The following is a 19,414-nucleotide window of genomic DNA, read 5'->3' as shown; positions in this document are numbered from 1 at the left end:
CAGGCAGCCCTACCTCACGCTCCCTCCCACCTCCTCCTTCTGGCCCCTTCTAGGAGAAGCTGGAGAGGGCAGGAACCTCTGACCTTAGGGGGTTGCTGGGCTTTTCTTCCTGGGGAAGCACAGCGGGGGTATGTTCCAGAGGGGTTGACTATGCTCCTGATATGCACATGTCCCTGGGTCCAGCTGTCCTGTGTCCTGGTGGCCAAGAGTACCAGGAGTGCGCTCCAGTGTGTGGTCACCATTGCGGAGAGCCAGAGGATTGTAAGGAGCTGACCGGCTGTGTGTCTGGTTGTAACTGCCCCCCTGGCCTGCTGTGGGACCCTGAGGGCCAGTGTGTCCCCCCCAGTTTGTGCTCCTGCCAGCTTGGAGCCCATCGTTACACCCCTGGCAGTGTCACCATGAAGGACTGCAATCGCTGGTGAGGATGATGGCTTGGGGGGCAAGAGAAAGAATATGGGCTGAAGAGGGAGGGCTGGAGAGGAGGGGCTGATCATAGCAGGCTGGGGTGCTGGGAGGTGCAGCGCTCAGGGCTCCGGCATCAGAGCTGGGTTTCAGTGAAATGGATCTGGTGCCTGGGTCCCCAGCGTCTGGGTTTGGACTTTGGCAGAGCAGACCAGTGGCCTGGAGGCTGAATCTCTGCTGGGCCTGCCTCTTTCCCCTTCCACCCTCCCGCAGCATCTGCCAGGAGAGGGGCCTCTGGAACTGCACCGCCCACCACTGCACCCTGCAGCGTGCATTCTGCCCCGGGGAACTTGTCCATGCTCCTGGAGCCTGCCTCCTCACCTGTGACAGCCCCAGTGCCAACCACTCCTGCCCCATGGGCAGCACTGATGGCTGTGTCTGCCCTCCAGGCACCGTGCTGCTGGTGAGGCTGGGAGGGGATGGGATGGGGCACCAGAGTGGCCTTCCCAGCACCAGGGCACTGTCCTGTTCCCCTATCTGCCCCAAACAGTGTCCCCACTCTCTGCCCAGGATGAGCGCTGTGTGCCTCCTGATCTCTGTCCCTGCCGTCATAGTGGGCAGTGGTACCCACCTAATGCCACCATCCAGGACAACTGCAACACTTGGTATGCCCAGCCCCCCTGACCTACACCCTTCTGGCCTTGTAACTACTGGCTCTCCAAACATAATGTTTCCCCCCACTAGAATGAGTTGGGGTGATAGGTGGGGTAGGGCATCTGGGCTGGGCTGGGTACTGGGGACCTCTGGGATCTTCCACACTGGGGTCCTATCTGGAGTCGCAGGAATCTGGACCAGTTGCCTCCCCTGCTACAGCTCAGGTCCCTTCCTCAGTGACTCTGTCCCTGCCCCTTGCCCACAGTGTGTGCCAGGGCCGACAGTGGCATTGCACCGCCCAGCTGTGCAGTGGATGGTGCCAGGCATCAGGTGCCCCCCACTATGTGACGTTTGATGGGCTGACACTCACCTTCCCCGGAGCCTGCGAGTACCTGCTGGTTCGAGAGGCCAGTGGCAGCTTCAGCGTCTCTGCCCAGAACCTGCCCTGCGGGGCCAGCGGCCTCACCTGCACCAAGGCACTGACCGTGCGTCTGGAGAGCACTACTGTGCACATGCTCAGAGGTGGCCGTGACATTGCAAGGAGACCCTGACAAGGGGTGGGGGCACTCCAGCACAGTATAACAGCCACACACCAGGGTGGCCAAAGTCCAGGTTCCTAGGTCGAGTCCTCACTGGGCTTGGTTGTCCTCAGAGGGGTGGGACGGGTGGCTCTCCTCCTGGTTGGAATTATAATTTCTCAGATAAACCAGGCTCCAGAGAAGTCTAATGACTTTCCTAAGGTCACAGAGGTAGAGAGGCTAAAGGAGGTTTGAAGGGGAAGAGGGCAGGGCTTCATGGGACCTGGGAGGCCCTTCACTCCATGCTGGCCCTGAACACCTTTCCTCCTCTCCAGGCCGGGCAGTGACGGTGAACGGGGTGAGTGTAACACCCCCCAAGGCCTACACAGGCCCAGGGATGAGTCTGCACCGTGCAGGCCTCTTCCTGCTGCTGACCACACGCCTGGGCCTCACCCTGCTCTGGGATGGAGGTTAGGCCCCACCCTTATGCACCTGACCCACACCCAGCCTTAGTACTGGATGGACTGGACTCCCCCCAAACCCTTCCTCCCTGCGCCTGCCCAGCTCTGAGATCAGGGTTGAGCTTCCAACAACCCTCAATGGCAGATATCCAGAGTAACAGCCAGACCAGGATCTTTGGCCTCCCCTGCCCTGCTGGCCTCCACTGGGCACCCCCAGCCCAACACCACCCCCACCTCACTGCCCGAACAAGTGGTCAGAGTTTCCAAATTATGTTTTCATCCTGTTTTTCTTCATTATGAAAGCAATGCTGCCTCACCCAAGAAATATTTAGAAAATACCAAGTTTTAGGAAGAAGAAATGAAAATAGATTCAACATTCTACCACCCAAACACAAGCAGTTGGCGTTTTAGAAACAGAACTCTCAGTGAGAAATTGAGGGAAGCCAAAATAACCCTGTAGCGACTCGGCGCGGCAGAGCCAGGCTGCCTCTAGGCCTCGCCACCAGGACTCTGGTGTGGGAAAGCCTCAGCCCATCCTGGTTTCCCATCCAGAATGCAGCCAGATGGGGAGTTTTCCAAACTTAGTTTTGTTTTCCCCCTTGTGGTACCAGAGATTGAACCCAGGGGTGCTCTCTATTGAACCACATCCTCAGCACTTCTTAATATATCTTGAGATAGGTTCTCACCAAGTGGCCCAGGCTGGCCTTGAACTTACAACCTTCCTGCCTCGGCCTCCCTAGGCTCTGGGATTACAGGCACCAACCTAAGTTTGCTTAGGAAACTAGGCTCTTACTTCTGGCCCTTCCTCTCCAATGTCTGTCTCTTCATTTATGACCACCAATTAACCCACCCCCTCAGAAAAGAGGGAACCAGCACTCTCTGTTGGGTGGGGGTACCCATGCAGGGCAGTATTATGTCCCTGGGTCTTCTCCTGACCCCAGCCCTGCTGAAGGGTACCAGGGTCATTTTTTACAATGATGCCACCAGGCACCCGGGTCCTGATACAGCTGTCCCCACACTTCCGTGGTCGTGTGGCTGGGCTATGTGGAGACTTTGATGGAGACGCCGGTAATGACCTGCGGAGTCGCCAAGGAGTCCTGGAGCCCACAGCTGAGCTGGCTGCCCACTCCTGGCGCCTCAGTGCGCTCTGCCCTGAGCCAGGAGACCCGCCACACCCCTGCACGGTGAGCTTGGGCAGACAGCGGGAGGGACGGTGGGCCTGCCAGAGCTCAGGGCTGGGGCAGGTGTCTAGTTGGCCCAGGGTGCTGGAGATGGTGCCCTGTGCTGCAGGTAAACACACACCGCGCAGCCTGGGCCCGTGCCCGCTGCGGAGTGATGCTCCAGCAGCTCTTCGTCCCATGCCACACAGAGGTGCCCCCACAGCAGCACTACGAGTGGTGTGTGTACGACACCTGTGGGTGAGGAAGGCTGGCCCAAGTGGGGGGCAGTGAGTGTGTGGGGGCAGCGCGGGGCTGCTGAGCCGACTGCTTCCTCCCACAGCTGCGATTCAGGGGGCGACTGTGAGTGCCTGTGCTCTGCCATTGCCGCCTACGCAGACGAGTGTGCCCGGCATGGGCACCATGTGCGCTGGCGCAGCCAGGAGCTCTGCCGTGAGTGTTCCCAACTCTCAGACTTGTCACCTGCATGACCCTTGAATGGTGCTTAGCCTGCCCACCAGCTGGACACTTAGTCAGAAGTTCAAACATGTGCTACACGCTTACCGTGTGCCAGACACTTCCAGTTGAACCAAACATGCAAGAATGTCTGACCAACAGGGCCCATGTGTCCCACATCACCTTGGGAGGGTCTCAGCCAAGGTCTACAATATGAACTCTGTGCCCTCCATAGGTGTCACCTTGGGCTGACTCACCTGGTGCCCTTGTACCTGAGTGAGCTGAGCCTCTCTCTCTCTCCACCCAGCCCTGCAGTGTGAAGGGGGACAAGTATATGAGGCCTGTGGCCCCACCTGTCCTCCCGCCTGCCCTACCCACCATGCTGAGCCTGGATGGCACTGCCGGGCCATTGCCTGTGTGGAGGGCTGCTTTTGCCCCAAAGGGACTCTGCTGCATGGTGCGTAGTCAGAAAGGCCAGAGGGGAGGGGACATCCCTGGGGAAGTGTCCTGCATGGATGGCACTTGTGTGGGGACCATCCAGCTGTGTGATGGGAAAGGGCCACATGACCATGGTGGTGGGCTGGGCCAGGGGCACTGTGCCCCCTTCCCTCTGGAGTCCTGTGCTCTGTGATCTCAGGAGGAATCTGCATGGAGCCATCTGCCTGTCCCTGTGAGTGGGGTGGCAGCTTCTTCCCACCAGGGACTGTGCTGCAGAAGGACTGTGGGAACTGGTGAGTGGGGAGTACCTGGGTGGACCCTGTGCCCCTGGACTGGCCACACCCAGCCGTGGCTGATCCCAGGATACCATATTCAGCACTTGCCGGGAAAGCCAGTGGCATTGTCGGGGTGACAGTGCCCCCTGTGAGGAGCTGGTGCCTGACTGTGCCGAAGGAGAGTCTCCCTGCCAGGGAAGTGGGCACTGTATTCCACATGAGTGGCTTTGTGACAACCAAGACGATTGTGGCGATGGCTCAGATGAGGAGGGTGAGTGCTTTCACCTGTGTGACAGGCATAGGTACCTGAGTTCACTGGGTGTGCAGCAGGTGTCCCCAGGATAGCTTCCTGAGCTGCTGCTTCCACGGCCAGCAGTTATGACTTGGGGAATGAGGGACAGGTAGGGAGTTCCAGTCCTTCTAGGGTTATGGGTTTCTCTGACTCCAGCGTCCTGAGCCTGCCTGCTTACCCTATGCCAGGTTGCGCCACCCCAGGCTGTGTGGAGGGACAGATGTCATGCCGCTCCGGCCACTGTCTGCCCCTGTCCCTGCTCTGTGATGGGCAGGATGACTGTGGAGATGGCACAGATGAACAGGGCTGCCCATGTCCCTATGACTCGCTGGCCTGTGCTGATGGGCGCTGCCTGCCCCTCACCCTGCTGTGTGATGGGCATCCCGACTGTCCAGACGCCGCTGATGAGGAGTCCTGTTTGGGTTAGTTGTTTCTGCTCTGGACTCGGGCCCACCAGGCACGCTCTCCTACCAGGCCCAGCTCCTGGTTGCCCCAGCCTCGCCCGCCCACTTCTTTGCCAGGTTATATATTGCCTGTGAAGCTGGCACCTGAGTGGGGGCACCCCAAGTAGTGAGAAAAGGGGGCAATGTTCTGGGAGCAGCTCCTCCTTTCTGGCTGCAGGGCAGGTGAACTGCACCCCTGGGGAAGTGTCCTGTATGGACGGCACTTGTGTGGGGACCATCCAGCTGTGTGATGGAGTTTGGGACTGCCCAGATGGAACCGACGAGGGGCCTGGATACTGCCCGCTGCCCTCTCTGCCTGTGCCCCCAGCTGGCACCCTGCCTGGCCCCTCTACTGGCTCCCTGGAAGGTGCCTCAAGTCCGCTGGGCAGTGCCAGCCCTGGTGAGTCTCCTGGAGAAGATGGGGTGAGAAAGCTGGGGAGGATGGGGATGGGACCACAGAGGAAGGCATGTGGGTGGTGCTTTGGGGATGGAGCCAAAAGAGGTGGAGGGCATTTGAGGGGAACTGAGGTCCAGCCTCATTTTCTGTACCCAAGGCCTTCTCTGAGTTAGGGGAATCTAAGGGAAGTTCTTGAACCAGGGAGAAATTTGGGGACACCAATAGGGCAACAGAATACAGAGGTGGGTTGGACTCCAGGAGGGACTGAAGGTGGGGAGGGCTGGCTCAGGTAAGGGGCAGGACGACTGGAGCCTGGAGCCGGGAGGTGAGCCAGGAGCCGCTGTGGGAGGGCGAGACCCGCCTGCGGAAGCCGGTCCACTCCCGCGGGGTCTAGTGCAGCCCCCCACCCCCACCCCCACCAGCACGGAGCTGCGGCCCCTTGGAGTTTCCGTGCGGCAGCGGAGAGTGCACCCCGCGGGGCTGGCGCTGCGACCAGGAGGAGGACTGCGCCGATGGCAGCGACGAGCTGGGCTGCGGTGGGCCCTGCGCGCTGCACCACGCGCCCTGCGCCCGCGGCCCACACTGCGTGTCCCCCGGGGAACTGTGCGACGGCGTGCCGCAGTGCCCCGACGGCTCTGACGAGGGCCCAGACGCCTGTGGTGAGAGTCTCCCCTGTCCTGCGCGGCCCTCCCCAAGCACCCCCTGCGCACAGCTAGACAGTGACTTAGGTTTGGAGACATCAGTCTGAGCAACTTTTGTGTTCCTTTGATTTTTTTTTTTTTTTTTTTTTTGTACCAGGGATTGAATCCAGGACACTTAGCCACTGAGCCACATCCCCAGCCCTTTTTTTGTATTTTATTTAGAGACGGGGTCTCACTGAGTTGCTTAGGGCTTTGTAAAGTGGCTGAGGTTGGCTCTGAGCATGCTCTGAAAGGCTGGGATTACAGGCGCGACCAGCGAGACCCGCCCTTTGATCTTTTAAATGAAACTTTCTTTGCCCTCCTTCCCAGGCCCAGTGGAGAAGGAAGGGGCTTTTGGTTTGGGACAAGAAAGGACAAGAGAGTGGGTGTTGGCTCTGAGGGCCTAGGGAGTGGGTCTGTTTGTAGGGCTCCCCTGTCCCCATTTTCTCCCCATCCCACCTGGGTTGAACCCCTGTAGCCCTGACAAGTTGGTCTTTCTGGTCCTGGCCACTTCCCCTGCGAGGGCTGGCTCCTCCCCAGAATCCACCCCTCCTACACTCCTCCAAGGGTTTCTTTGGCCATGGAGAGCCCCATGCTGGCTCTGCCTCCTGCCTGCCCTCCTCCCCCAGTGCCTTTAGGCCCTTCTGCAGAGATGGAGTAGGAGGGACAGGAGCACAGCAGGACCCTTCTTACTGTGCCCACAGGTTCCACCCAGCCTCCCCTGTGCCATGGCCTCTTGCCCTGTGGTTTGGCTCCCTGGCTGTGCCTGAACCCTGAGCAGCACTGCAATGGGGTCCCCGACTGTCCCCAGGGCGAGGATGAGCTGGACTGTGGTATGAACACTTCTCATGGGTCTGCAGCTGGTGCTTGCCCGGAGGCAGCTGCAACTCCCTGCAAACTGGTTTTCTCTCTTGCTCCCCAGAGGGACTGCCACCCCCAGGAAGTCTCAACAGGACAGAATTTCCCTGCCCAGAATACTCCTGCCCCAATGGCGACTGCCTTGGTTTTCACCTGGTGAGGGTCAGGAAGGGGAGGTGGCAGGCAGAGCCGTGCACCAATGCAGAAGCCCTGAGCCTGTTGCTCCCCCAGGTGTGTGATGGGCAGCCCAACTGTGAGTTGGTAGGAGAGGCAGGACTCTCCCCAGAAGAACAGGGCTGTGGGACCTGGGGTCCCTGGAGCCCATGGGGGCCGTGCAGCCAGACCTGTGGGCTGGGGGTGCAGAGCCAAAGCCGCAGCTGTTCCCCATCCGGGCTGTTGGTGCTGCAGCACTGCCCAGGCCCCGCCCACCAGTCACAGGCCTGCTTTACCAAGGCCTGCCCAGGTAAGGGGCTGGGAACACAAGGGAGCGACTGTGGGACAGTGGGGCCTGGAGAGAGGAGAAAGGAAAGGTCCCCGGGCCTTCAACCCTGCCTTGCACTCCCACCCCCTCCCGCCCCATCCCTCCCCTCACAGTGGATGGTGAATGGAGCTCCTGGTCTTCCTGGTCTCTGTGCTCTGAGCCTTGTGGGGGCACCAGGACAAGGCAGCGACAGTGCCACCCACTCCAGAATGGGGGCCAAGCCTGTGCCCTTCTGCCCGGGGGCCCTCACAGCACCCGTCAGACTGGTGAGTGGAAGGGAGAGGGCACAGGTGGGGGGCGGGAGGCTGCTGGGGGGACACTTGTCCTTGCTGCTGTTCCTCCCTCCCCAGTCTCTGACCCCACTCTCAGAGCCCTGCCCTCAGGATGGCTGTCCCAATGCCACCTGCTCTGGGGAGCTGGTGTTCCAGCCTTGTGCCCCCTGCCCTCTGACCTGCGATGACATCTCTGGCCAGGCTATCTGCTCATCCCACAGGCCCTGCAGCAGCCCAGGTGAGGGGGCTCCGGGATCGGGGTCTGTGGAGGCCACAGTGTCTGCCTGGAAACCTCACTGTGCTTCTTCCCTAGGCTGTTGGTGCCCAGAAGGGCAGGTGCTGGGCAGTGAGGGGCAGTGTGTGTGGCCCCGGCAGTGCCCCTGCCTGGTGGATGGTGCCCGCTACTGGCCTGGGCAGCATATCAAAGCCAACTGCCAGCTCTGTGTCTGCCAAGATGGGAGGCCCCGGCGCTGCCGGCCCAACCCAGACTGTGCCAGTGAGTACCCTGCATCCTGTGGCCCTTCTCTCAAGGTCCCTGGTCTCCTCCCAGGCTACCCAGCTGGGCACTCACCTCTGCCTCCTGGCCCTAATTCTTGCCCTCTCTCAGTAAACTGTGGCTGGTCCTCCTGGTCCCCCTGGGCCGAGTGCCTGGGCCCCTGTGGGAGCCAGAGCATCCAGTGGTCCTTCCGGAGCCCCAACAACCCCCGCCTCTCCGGCCGAGGTCGCCAGTGCCGAGGCATCCACCGCAAGGCTCGCAGGTACCAGCAGGGACCCTGCCCTCGCCTTCACGCTCGCTCTTCCTGCATGCCCCTTCCCACGAGAGACCCCAAATCAGTGCTCAGTGCCCTCCCAGCCTAAACCCCAGAACCCCCTGGAGACCCAGCCTTTTCCTCCTTTAGTGCTGTGCCATCTAGATCCAAAGCAGGGCAAACGGAGCCCACACACGCAGCTCGACAAATGCAGGAGTGGGAATGGGTCCCCTGTGTCTCTGGAGGTGTGCGGGGTGAAGCTTTTGGGGGACAGCCATTTCCGCCTGCACACCCTGCTCGGACCAGCTCTGCTGGCTGGTGGAGCTGGCACAAATTGCTTCCCCAATTTGGGGCCTGTTGCAATTTCTGGAATTCAGGAGTGGGATGGGGTTCAAGGTGATGACCAGACATTAACCTGGGTTTTTCCAGTCTTATCACTTGAAGTCCCCAGTCCTGAAATACCCTCAATCCAGGCAAACCAGGAGGGTGATCACTGTTAGTGAGCCCTCCCCATGCTGAGGCTGCCCTTCCTCCCCAGGTGCCAGACGCAGCCTTGTGAGGGCTGTGAGCAGCAGGGCCACACACACCAGGTCGGGGAGCGCTGGCGTGGGGGACCCTGCAGGGTATGCCAATGTCTGCATATGGGCACCGTGCACTGCTCCCCCTATTGTCCACTGGGCAGCTGTCCCCAGGTGAGGCCCTGGGAGCCTGGAGGGGTGATGCGAGGCCAGGCTTGTGGAGGCCAATGGAGTGGGTTAGAGGTGGGCAAGTGGCTAATTTCTGTGCTCCACAGGGTTGGATCCTGGTGGAGGGAGTAGGAGAATCGTGTTGCTACTGTGCCCTGCCTGGTAAGTGGGTCTGGGTAGTAGCAGAAGGGGCCAAGGGGAGGAGGACTTTAGGAGGGAATTGGGGATGGTCCAGCTTCCTTATTCTAAAAGTGTACCTATAGGCTGATGAGGTTGGGATCAAGCCAGAGCACACACGGTTGTACATGTTGTTCACTGGACAATTTTTGCCAGCAGTGGGGACTAGCCTCTAGCCCCAGGACTGCTTCCATCCAGAGGCAGCCCCTTTCTAATGCCCACAAGGTTGTAATTAATGACAGCAGTCCTGGGTTAGCAACTGCACCTGCACCTGCTCTGTCCTAGTCCTAAAGTGGCTTTGCACTGGCAGTTTTATTCTGTGTGCTCTGAATATTCAGTGGAAATATGTAAAACCTTCATTCATACAAAGGGAAAGAGGTGTCCTTTCCTGCTGGGGTGGTTCTGGGATTTCTGGGCTGTCGTGGGAGAGAAAGTGCTCCAAATAGGAAGGACCTTGCTGAGCGAGGGGCTGGCGAGAGCCTCTCTGGGTCTCTTCCTCCTGACCCTTGGGTCTCCCTACACAGCAGAGAATCAGACAGTGCCTCCAACAGCCACTCCTGCCCCTGCTCCAGCCCCCAGTCCCCAGATGGGTCCTCCTCTGGTCACCTATGTTCTGCCTCCCCCAGGAGGTAAGGACCCAGCTGAGAGGGGTGCCCTGGGAGGGAAGCAGACCACTGGGAGTGCTGAGGAAGTTGTCCCATCTCCAGCTCTGCCCTTCCCGCCCCCTGTCCTGGGTCAGGGTCACCTGTGTGGCCCTTTTCTTCCCCAGATCCCTTTATGGCATGCCTCTGGCACCCCCTCCTGCCCCCTCCAACCTCCCCTCCTGCCCCCAGATGCCTGCTACTCTCCCCTGGGCCTGGCTCTGCCCCCGGGGAGTCTGTGGACATGGTCAAGGCAGCTGGAGCACCCCACCTGGGCTGCCCTCCTGGGGGCTCCCACCAAAGGGCCTGGCCCCAGAGCGGGTGCTTATGCTGAGTGGCACAGCGGGCCACCCTTCCTGCAGCTGGACCTGCTCCAGCCCCGGAACCTCACTGGTCAGTGAGGAGGCGGCGGGGTGGGGGGAGGAAGTGGGGGGAACTGGTCCTTCAGCTCTGACTTCGCCCTTGGCCCGGCCCCTCCAGGCATCTTCGTGTGGGGGCCCACTTCCTCCAGCCCACATGTCAGCAGCTTCTCGCTTCAGTTCAGCACTGATGGTCTACACTGGCAGGACTACCATGACATCCTGCCTGGCACCTTGTCCCCACCCAAGGTACTAAATGCCCAAGGCCTCTCAGGCCAGTGACCCAACATCCCCTTTGTGGATTCCACAACCTCTGTACTCCTGGGCCTTTCGGTCTCCCCAAGGGACAGTCCTTGCATTAGTTGCTTAAGGAATAACTGGTAAGTAATAGGGACTATATTCTGTGGAATAGAGGGCCGGAGTGTCACTGTCGACAGCAGCCTGGGAAGGGGGAAGGTGGGAACACATTAAAGTCACAGAGGGCCTTGGAGGCCCAGACCCACGTGTGTCCATATGGAGCAGCCTGAGTGCCGCCCTCTCTGCGGGGTTGGCTCCGCCGCCTGGAGACAGGCCCACGACCAGGAAGGATCAGTCCACAGGTGTTCCCTCTGACCTGTTTAAGGAGTACCTGCTCTGTCCCCGGTGCTGGGCTGTCCCTGTGGTCACAGCTCTGAGTGGGACCTGGCCCCTGCCATAGGAATCCTGCCACCTCAGTGGGAGGAGCTTAGGCCACGACCAGACCCCCTACAGCCTTGAGGGACTAGGTGGCTACAACCAGGGGGACATGGGCTCTGGCAGAGGCAGGACTCTTGTGAAGATTGAGCAGAGAGGAGGGTCACTCAGTAGGGCCACAACGGCAGCCTGAGAAAGAGGCAGGACTCGGTCAGCAGGCACCTTGTGCTTCAGTCTTTCCCCAGGAACTGGGAAGATGTGGCCTCCAAGGTGTGGGCCTTCAGCCGGATGGTGCAGGCAAGGTACATCAGGGTGTGGCCACACAGTGTCCCCCACAGCGACAGGCAGCCTGGCTTCTTCCTGTGGGTGGAGCTCCTGGGCTGTGAGCCAGGTACAGGCTGGGCTGGGAACGGGAGGACCAGGAGGGAGCAGGGGGATGGCGGTAGTCCTCACAGCACCCCCCTACCCACAGTGTCCCCACCAGTGCCCCCGTGCCCAGGGGCTGGGCACCGCTGTGCCAATGGTGACTGTGCTCTGCGGGGGGTGCCATGTGACGGTGCAGCAGACTGTGAGGATGGCTCTGATGAGGAGGGCTGTGGGCCCCTGCCTGTGGACACTGGCAGGTATCCTGGGGTCTGGCCTGGACTTGGAGGGACAGCCCTGCATTTCCTGCAACCTCTGTACTCCTGGGCCTTTCCGTCTCCCCAAGGGACAGTCCTTGCATTAGTTCCTTAAGAAATAACTGGCATTTCCTTCCACCCAGGGGCCCACAGACCCTCATGCCAGGAGCTGCATCTGGGCACCCCGAGGCCCTTTCCCCATGGTCTCTCAGGTTCTAGACCTCTCCTAGTCTGGTCTTCAGTGGTTCTCAAATATGGCCCTTGGGCCAGCAGCACCCGAAACTTGTTAGACAGGCAGATTCTCGGGGTGGACCCAGAGATGCGTACTTTACAGGTCCTCCTGGTGATTCAACACAGCAAACTGAGCACCACTTAGCAGGCAGCATCCTTCCTGAATGCCCAGACCTCGCCCAGAGACCCCTGACTCCTCCTGGTTGGGGGGGGTGCTCCGACTGGGAGAGCCCCTGGAGCTCCCTCTGTGATTTTTCTTCTCAGAGGCCATTCCACAGCCAGGACTCCAACCTTCTTCTCCACCCAGCGGGGACCACTGCCTCCCCAGCCTAGTGAGGTGAGTGGGAAGGTGCAGACCCAGCAGGTGGGGTGCAAGGTTGGGGGCGGCCTCTCTGCCCCCCAGCACTGCTCCTGCACCTGCGTCTTCCTCTCTCTCCATTCATTCATCATTTCCTCTACTTGTCTTCCTTGGTACTGCTCTGTCAGGCTTTTAGTCAGGAGCATTCTGGGGACCACCAGCTCAGTGCCAGGTGGGGAGCAGGGGGCCAGAGGGACAGAGGAAGGTGCAGAGAAGCACAGGGAAAGGCTCTGTCCTGGAGGAATTTGGAGACAAAAGACCCGTGCCCCTGGAGGGGAGGCTGTGCTCATGGGGCAGTGCCAGGGCATCTTCTCTGGGAGCCTGGAGGAGCATTGTGCCAAGGTGTCCCCAGAGGCATCCTGGACAAGGCTTGAAACAAGGGGGATGGGTGGAGAAGAGGGTCCTTTCTTGCTGACCGCACAAGGTGGCTGAGCCCTCTCCTTCTCAGGGTCTGGCAGAGACTGACCGCTGGCATCCCAAGCAGGGTTCGTCCGTGCCCCCCACAGGTATGTGTGCCAACTCCATTCTCCCTTCCCATGCCCCTGTCACCATCTGTGTCCGTCCTTCCAGAGATAGGGGCAGTGATGTCTCCGAGGTTCAAGTGCCCTGACCCCTGACTTTATCCCCAAAACTGAGAGAGCTGCAGGGTTGATTCAGGGAAACACTGGTCACCTTGGTCATAGCCAGGTCCTGCCCTGCTCACCCTCCTGGATTCAAGGGTAGATTCCAGGCCAGCTTTTAGGGCTGCACCTGGGCCACCTGCAGTGTGACCACCTCCCTCAGGCTCTGGCCGGATAGGTCTCCCCTTTGGGAGTGGGAGGCCACTTGGCTTGGACATCCTCTGCTCACCCACTTGAATAGCCAGGCACTTTTCTAAAGTGTTTGCTGACAGGAAATATTCGTAAATGGGCTTGAGAGTGGGCAGGGTCACCAGGTTGGCATGTTCCTAAACAGGAAAGGATGGGGTCCCAGCCTGGTCATGTGCCAGCCTCCCCAGAGCTACCAACCACTCACCAGCACTGTGGTCCCCAGAGGCCCTTCTCTGAAGGGAGGAGGGGATGCTCCACTGTCAGACAGCAGGCATATTCTGGCTCTCCTGCTCCCGGGCAGACCTTGGACACACTGTGCCGCCTGCCTAAGCCTTGGCTTCCTCTCCTGTGGGACCGTCGGGCCTGGTGGCAACCTCTGAGCCCCTCAAGGGGTTCTGATGACAGCTGTCCACAAGGCCAGCTGGCCCATGGCTGTGTCTTTTGTGAAAAGGAGATGAAGTAACTTACACCACCCCTCAGATCCACAAACCTGTACTCATGGGATGAATTCTAGTCTCAATCTAAGTCTGGTTCTTGAAAAAAGCCTGTTTTTGAAGATGAATCTCTTGCAAAGAAAATGACTCTCTCAACACTCTTCACTGTAGTGCCACAAAGTCAAAACTAGTTTGTTTGGCTTTTGTACAGCAGTAACAATGGGCTCATCTTGAGTCTTGCTAGTGTTCTCTTGTTCTGCTGCTGTGTTTAAATGACCTCAGTTCTTTTTCTCCCCTAAATGACCTATCTTATAATGAATTTGAACTTGAAAGTTGCCATAAGTGTCTTTTTTTGGCGGCGGGGAGTGGGTAACCAGGGATTGAACCCAGGGGCACTTAACCACTGAACCACAACCCCAGCCCCCCAGCCCTTTTTTTTTTTTTTTTGTATTTTATTTAGAGACAGCTGAGTTGCTTAGGGCCTCACTAAGTTGCTGAGGTTGAAATTTGTGATCATCCTGCCTCAGCCTCCTGAGTTGCTGGGATTACAGGCATGTGCCACCAAACCTGGCACCACAAGTGTCTTCTGTGACTAGAGTACAAACCTCAGATCAAAACTAAGTTTTCTTCTGCTTTTCACTTAAAACTCTTCTCATGCTCTTTGGACTACCAAGAGCTGCTTTACTTTCTTTTCTCTTTTAATCTGAGGCCCCTTGGAAGGTAGGGAATGGTCTGTGACCCCTGTGATTACCCTGCACCACACAGAAGCCTGGGACACCCTCTCATGTGTCCTCTCATAGGAAGGGGAATTGGGCAGCCCTCATTCCTTCTCCCCTCTGCCCACAGAGAAGAGGCCAGTGAGCCCTGCCCCTGCCTCCAAAGCTCCTCACCCAAGTTCTGGGGAATCCGTGCAGATGGGGAGCAACACTCCCACATTCCATGCTGGGTTTCAGAGCCTGACACCAGGAATGGCAGCCATGACAGTGCTCCCCACACACCCCATGATTCCGATGACCCCTCCTGGTAAGCTCTGAGCTCTTCTACCTGGGCGCAAAGCCTGTTGTGAGCCCCACTTCCCCATGAAAGGGCAGATGCCCTGGGAGGTTGGTCGCTTTGCTCAAAATCACATGGATCAAGGTCATTTTGGTAGAACCAGGCGTACGACCCAAGTTTCCCGACCCCATTCATTCCCTTCCTTTTATGCCAAGAGAGGCGGAAAGTGGGGCACCCCAGATGCCAAGAGGAGGAAGGTTGGGGACTGCTAAGAGGTGATCAGGGAGGAAGCACAGGGCCACGAGGTCCCTCCTCAGCTGGCTATGGTGGCACCCACAGGCCAGAGAGTTGCCCCCAGCCCCTTCCCACCCGTGCGATGCAGCCCCGGGCAGCTGCCCTGCAAGGTGCTGGGCTGCGTGGAGCCGGAGCAGCTGTGTGATGGGAAGGAGGACTGCCTGGACGGCGATGACGAGCGGCACTGCGGTGAGACAAGGCCTGGGACCGCCAGAGGGCTTCAGACCTGAGGAGACACTGTGCCCATTTCCAGTCATGTGGGAGGATCTGAGAGAGCAGGGGGCAGCAAGAGAGGAGAGGAACTGAATATGAAAAATCCAGGAAAGTGAACCTCTGTAGAAATGGCAAAGAGAGGGAATAGGGTAGAGCTTGAGTCCCACCCTGTTTTATAAAATCTATTGGACCTTTAAGGACACTCATCTACCCATCTATCCACATATCCACTCATCTATGTACCCACCCATCCAACCACCCTCCCACCCTCCAGCCAGCCATCAAAGTAATCACTATGATCAAAACCTGCTCTTCAATCAGGAAAAGAAAAATCAAGTGCTAATCAATCACAGGAAGGGGCACCCCTGGGAGTCACCATTCCAGAATGCAGAGCCTGTGTTAATCAGCTTCTCATTGCTGTAAAAATACACTTAAGGAGGAAAGACTTCTTTTGGCTAAGGTTTCAGGGATTTCTGTTCATTGGTCGACTGGCTCCAAGGCAGAAACATCATGGCAGAGGAAAGCTCATCACAACATGGCAGCCATGAAGCACAGGGAGGGAAGGAGGGAGGGAGAGAGGTTGGAGACAAAATATAGCCGTTCAGGAACACCCCCAGCAACCTTCTCCCCCAGCTGGGACCCCCTCCTGAAGTTTCCACCACCTCTCACTAGGCCATCAGTCATGAACCCACCAGTGGATTAATCCACGGATGAGATAAGAGTCTCATGATCCAATCACCTTCCAAAGGCCCCACCTCTGACCAAGCCTTCCACACATGAGCCTTTGGGGGACAATATAACAGGGGGTGAACTGCTCTTCCAGGTGCTGTGACCTCTCCCTGGACACTCCCATGAGCCTTTGACAAGTAGAGTAGGCTAGGCCTGTGTAGACCACAGGCCCATGTAGACCTCACCCACACATGGTGGAAGGAAGCCTGCCTCAGGTGCGGGCTGCAGGAGGCATCTGGAGGAAGGGAGTCCAGGGCCCTGGTCAGTGAGTTCTATCCTGCTCTTGGCCCGAGGCTGAAGGGGCTGTTTATCATCTGGCCTGGGATCACTTATGTGGCTCCCTTCTCCTCTATCTGTGTTTCATGGGCAGCAAGTCCTATGCCCTTCATGGTGCCCACCACAGTCCTGCCTGGACTGCCAGCCTCCAGGACTCTCTGCTCCCAGAGCCAGCTGAGCTGTGGCAGCGGGGAGTGCCTGCCCACTGAGCGGCGCTGTGACCTGCGGCCCGACTGCCAGGATGGCTCGGACGAGGATGGCTGTGGTAAGAGCAAGCTGGGTCAGGCTCTAACCTGAGGCCCCACTCCTGCGTGAGCCCCCTCTGATCCCTAGGCATCTGTCCCCTGCAGTGGACTGTGTGCTGGCACCCTGGTCTGGCTGGAGTGGCTGCAGCCGCAGCTGTGGCCTGGGCCTCACCTTCCAGCGCCGAGAGCTGCTGCGGCCTCCCCTGCCTGGGGGCAGCTGCCCCCTGGACCAGCTCCGCAGCCAGCCCTGCTTTGTGCAGGCCTGCCCAGGTAGGTAGGCAGCAGCCGAGAGGGAAGAGGGGATTGTCCCAGACGCCTGTGAGGGGGAGGCCTGAGTTGGTTCCCATCTGAGACCCTCATCAGGAATGTGCCTCTGCTCTCCTTGGGACCCCAGTGTCCATCCCCCCATCTAGAGTGTGATGACCCCCTGATGACAGCCTTTAGCCCCTAAAGGGAAACCTGCTCCCTGGCCCCTCCCGCCTTGCCTCCTAGTGGCCCAAGTGAGTCCCTTCACCCAGAGCCATTCCTGCCCCAGCAGGCTCTGTGGGGGTAGAGAGGCCACATGAGGTGGGATTTGGCACTGGACCACAGATGTCAGCTGGCTGTGCCCCTCACCCCTGGGCTCCACACAGAAGGCCCTGTAGCCCTTTTGTTCCATGAATCTGAGGGACTGGTCCCCATGCCCCTGGCTCTTCTGCTTGTTCCAGAGAGGGGATTCCCACATAGGGTCTCCTCAGCCCCACGTCTGGTCCCAACCCTCACTCTGGTTGGTTTACTACTGTCATCAGGGTGCGCCCCACTCCAGGGTTCTGGCCATCAGGGCCTTTTCAGAGACTACACCTATTGTCCTGGGAGGAACCCAGTGTCCTCACCTATGGGGACTGTTCCTGGGACAGAGGAAGCTACAGACCTCCCAGAGCACCACTGAGCCGGGGAGGGCGCCTCTGCTCTGCCTGCCTCCTCTCTTTAGTACAGTCTTTGTCTCCGTGGCCCCCCCATTCTTCCTTCCCCACAGTGGCTGGGGCATGGGCAGAGTGGGAGACCTGGGGACCTTGCAGTGTCTCCTGTGGGGGCGGCCATCAGAGTCGCCAGAGGAGCTGCATGGACCCACCACCCAAGAATGGCGGTGCACCCTGTCCTGGGGCCTCCCGGGAAAGGGCACCCTGTGGCTTGCAGCCCTGCACTGGTGGCACAGGTAAGGGGGAGCTAGGCTGGGAGAGGTGTCCTACACGGAGTGTGGGCAGGTCTCTGGGCCTCTCAGTGCTCACCCCACCTGAGGCCCATCCCCTAGATTGCGGGCTGGGCCGTGTGCATGTGAATGCTGAGCTGTGCCAGAAGGGGCTGGTGCCCCCATGCCCACCCTCCTGCCTGGATCCCGAGACCAACGGAAGCTGCACTGGGCCCTGTGTGGAGGGTAAGGTAGACCCAGCCGGCAGAAGCCCACCAGCCTTCCGTCTCTAGCCCGCCTCCCTGCTGACCCCATGGAGCTGAGGGCCCTCCTCTCCCTCGCTTCCAGGATGCCGCTGTCCCCCGGGGCTCCTCCTCCATGATGCTCACTGCCTGCCCCTCTCTGAGTGCCCCTGCCTTGTGGGTGAAGAGCTGAAGCCTCCAGGGATGTCCTTCCTCCTGGACAACTGCAGCCAATGGTGAGGGTGCTGGGCCGGGGCAGGGCCCCGCGCAGGGCCCCCAGTGCCAACCAGCTCCCCCGCTCTCCTTCCCTGCAGCATGTGTGAGAGGGGGACTCTGGTGTGCGAGCCAGGGGCCTGCCCACAGCCCTGCGGCTGGTCAGCCTGGTCCTCCTGGACTCCCTGCGACCGCTCCTGTGGCTCTGGAGTGAGGGCCAGGTTCAGGTGCGTGAGGAGGAAGGAAACGGGGGAGAGACGGGAAGAGGCTCAGAGCCAGGCAGGCCTGGTGGGGAGGGTAGTGGAAGGAGGAAGGACAGGAAGGCAGCAGCAGGAGGACAGGCACTCAGGATGTCCTCTCTCCCAGGTCTCCCTCCAACCCTCCTGCGGCTTTTGGAGGTGCCCCCTGTGAAGGGGACAAGCAGGAACTGCAGGTCTGCCACGTGGATTGTGGGACAGGTACTACAAAGCCTGCCCCTCGTCCTTGTGAACACAGAGGATGGGACCCACTGACACTCTGGATGGGGATCAGCAAAGCCTCCCCAGTGCCGGAGGCAGCCCTGGAACTGGCCTCGGGGGATGGGCTTGGTGGGGGTGAGTTACGGGCTGCCTTGACGGAGCAGGCTGGCCAGGTGGAGCACGCGTCTGCAGAGCCAGGAAGGAGGTGAGGCTGGCCAGGCTGGCTGGAGGAGGGACGCAGGAGCACAGAGACAGAGAGGTGCAAACGGCCAGCCCTCTCTGGGCTGACAGAACGGGGAGGAGAACGTGAGGAGAAGCAGAGCCAGGGTCAGCCCAAGGAGGAGGGGCAAGGGGCAACGGTTCTGGGCCACAGTCTTGCAGCAGGAAGAAAAGAGAGGTCAGGTGTTCAGAGACTCTGAGTTTTCCCACATAGAAAGATCTGGAAGAACTGCTCTAGGAGAACTGTGAGGATGAGTGATGATCATGTCAGAGGTTGGCTGGACTGTGGGTATGTAGGTGTGGGTATGGAGCTGAGGCCAGGCTCAGTGGGGAGCTTTGTTCCTGGCTCCCACGTGTGAGAAGTAGGGCTCAGAGTGGAGATCCAAGCCAGCTGGGAGGTGACAGAGGCCATGCCCTGAGCCCGGAGCAGAATCCCTCCTGCTCATGAACACTGTCCTGGCCTTCTGCTTCTCAGACCTGACCTGAGTTCATCGACTCTTCTGAGCCCAACCAGGTCCTCTATGTTGGCCTGTCCTGTGTCCCTCTGCAGAGGTGCTGGGCTGGACACCCTGGACATCTTGGTCCTCCTGCTCCCAGAGCTGCCTTGTCCCTGGAGGAGTCCCTGGCTGGCGACATCGTTCCCGACTCTGCCCCAGCCTTAGGGATATCTCCTGCCCAGGGGAGGCCACCCAGGAGGAGCCTTGCAGCCCCCCTGTGTGCCCAGGTACAGCCCCACTGCTCCTGTGTCCAGACACTTGGGTGGATGAGGATCAGGAAATAATGACCCTTGAGCAGGTCCCAAGCCTTAGGGAGACGAAGGAGCAGAGGGAATGGAGGAACCCTG

At 59.5% G+C, this 19,414-nt stretch overlaps 1 protein-coding gene across 1 annotated transcript in view; it reads left to right on the top strand.

Moving 5' to 3' along the window:
* The window catches only part of LOC107149076 (SCO-spondin), a 51,476-nt gene that overhangs the window by 9,712 nt on the left and 22,350 nt on the right, over nucleotides 1-19,414 (top strand). The window contains exons 18-57 of the mRNA XM_048786947.1: nucleotides 184-418; nucleotides 676-865; nucleotides 973-1,067; nucleotides 1,322-1,578; nucleotides 1,910-2,044; nucleotides 3,023-3,219; nucleotides 3,326-3,453; nucleotides 3,536-3,645; nucleotides 3,956-4,105; nucleotides 4,286-4,379; nucleotides 4,463-4,632; nucleotides 4,842-5,075; nucleotides 5,275-5,496; nucleotides 5,916-6,152; nucleotides 6,878-7,006; nucleotides 7,096-7,187; nucleotides 7,263-7,494; nucleotides 7,626-7,778; nucleotides 7,882-8,022; nucleotides 8,098-8,280; nucleotides 8,392-8,542; nucleotides 9,072-9,225; nucleotides 9,327-9,381; nucleotides 9,921-10,025; nucleotides 10,230-10,430; nucleotides 10,518-10,645; nucleotides 11,303-11,459; nucleotides 11,541-11,691; nucleotides 12,184-12,256; nucleotides 12,726-12,783; nucleotides 14,367-14,543; nucleotides 14,853-14,996; nucleotides 16,120-16,290; nucleotides 16,376-16,540; nucleotides 17,286-17,465; nucleotides 17,562-17,684; nucleotides 17,787-17,916; nucleotides 17,995-18,120; nucleotides 18,260-18,351; nucleotides 19,121-19,294. Of these exons, the coding sequence (XP_048642904.1) occupies nucleotides 184-418; nucleotides 676-865; nucleotides 973-1,067; nucleotides 1,322-1,578; nucleotides 1,910-2,044; nucleotides 3,023-3,219; nucleotides 3,326-3,453; nucleotides 3,536-3,645; nucleotides 3,956-4,105; nucleotides 4,286-4,379; nucleotides 4,463-4,632; nucleotides 4,842-5,075; nucleotides 5,275-5,496; nucleotides 5,916-6,152; nucleotides 6,878-7,006; nucleotides 7,096-7,187; nucleotides 7,263-7,494; nucleotides 7,626-7,778; nucleotides 7,882-8,022; nucleotides 8,098-8,280; nucleotides 8,392-8,542; nucleotides 9,072-9,225; nucleotides 9,327-9,381; nucleotides 9,921-10,025; nucleotides 10,230-10,430; nucleotides 10,518-10,645; nucleotides 11,303-11,459; nucleotides 11,541-11,691; nucleotides 12,184-12,256; nucleotides 12,726-12,783; nucleotides 14,367-14,543; nucleotides 14,853-14,996; nucleotides 16,120-16,290; nucleotides 16,376-16,540; nucleotides 17,286-17,465; nucleotides 17,562-17,684; nucleotides 17,787-17,916; nucleotides 17,995-18,120; nucleotides 18,260-18,351; nucleotides 19,121-19,294 (6,099 nt within the window). The remainder of the gene's footprint in view (nucleotides 1-183; nucleotides 419-675; nucleotides 866-972; nucleotides 1,068-1,321; nucleotides 1,579-1,909; nucleotides 2,045-3,022; nucleotides 3,220-3,325; nucleotides 3,454-3,535; nucleotides 3,646-3,955; nucleotides 4,106-4,285; nucleotides 4,380-4,462; nucleotides 4,633-4,841; nucleotides 5,076-5,274; nucleotides 5,497-5,915; nucleotides 6,153-6,877; nucleotides 7,007-7,095; nucleotides 7,188-7,262; nucleotides 7,495-7,625; nucleotides 7,779-7,881; nucleotides 8,023-8,097; nucleotides 8,281-8,391; nucleotides 8,543-9,071; nucleotides 9,226-9,326; nucleotides 9,382-9,920; nucleotides 10,026-10,229; nucleotides 10,431-10,517; nucleotides 10,646-11,302; nucleotides 11,460-11,540; nucleotides 11,692-12,183; nucleotides 12,257-12,725; nucleotides 12,784-14,366; nucleotides 14,544-14,852; nucleotides 14,997-16,119; nucleotides 16,291-16,375; nucleotides 16,541-17,285; nucleotides 17,466-17,561; nucleotides 17,685-17,786; nucleotides 17,917-17,994; nucleotides 18,121-18,259; nucleotides 18,352-19,120; nucleotides 19,295-19,414) is intronic.

This window comes from Marmota marmota, unplaced genomic scaffold (genome assembly GCF_001458135.2).
Source record: "Marmota marmota marmota unplaced genomic scaffold, marMar, whole genome shotgun sequence".
Taxonomy (NCBI): Eukaryota; Metazoa; Chordata; class Mammalia; order Rodentia; family Sciuridae; genus Marmota; species Marmota marmota.
This window is presented reverse-complemented; position numbering and strand designations above follow the sequence as displayed.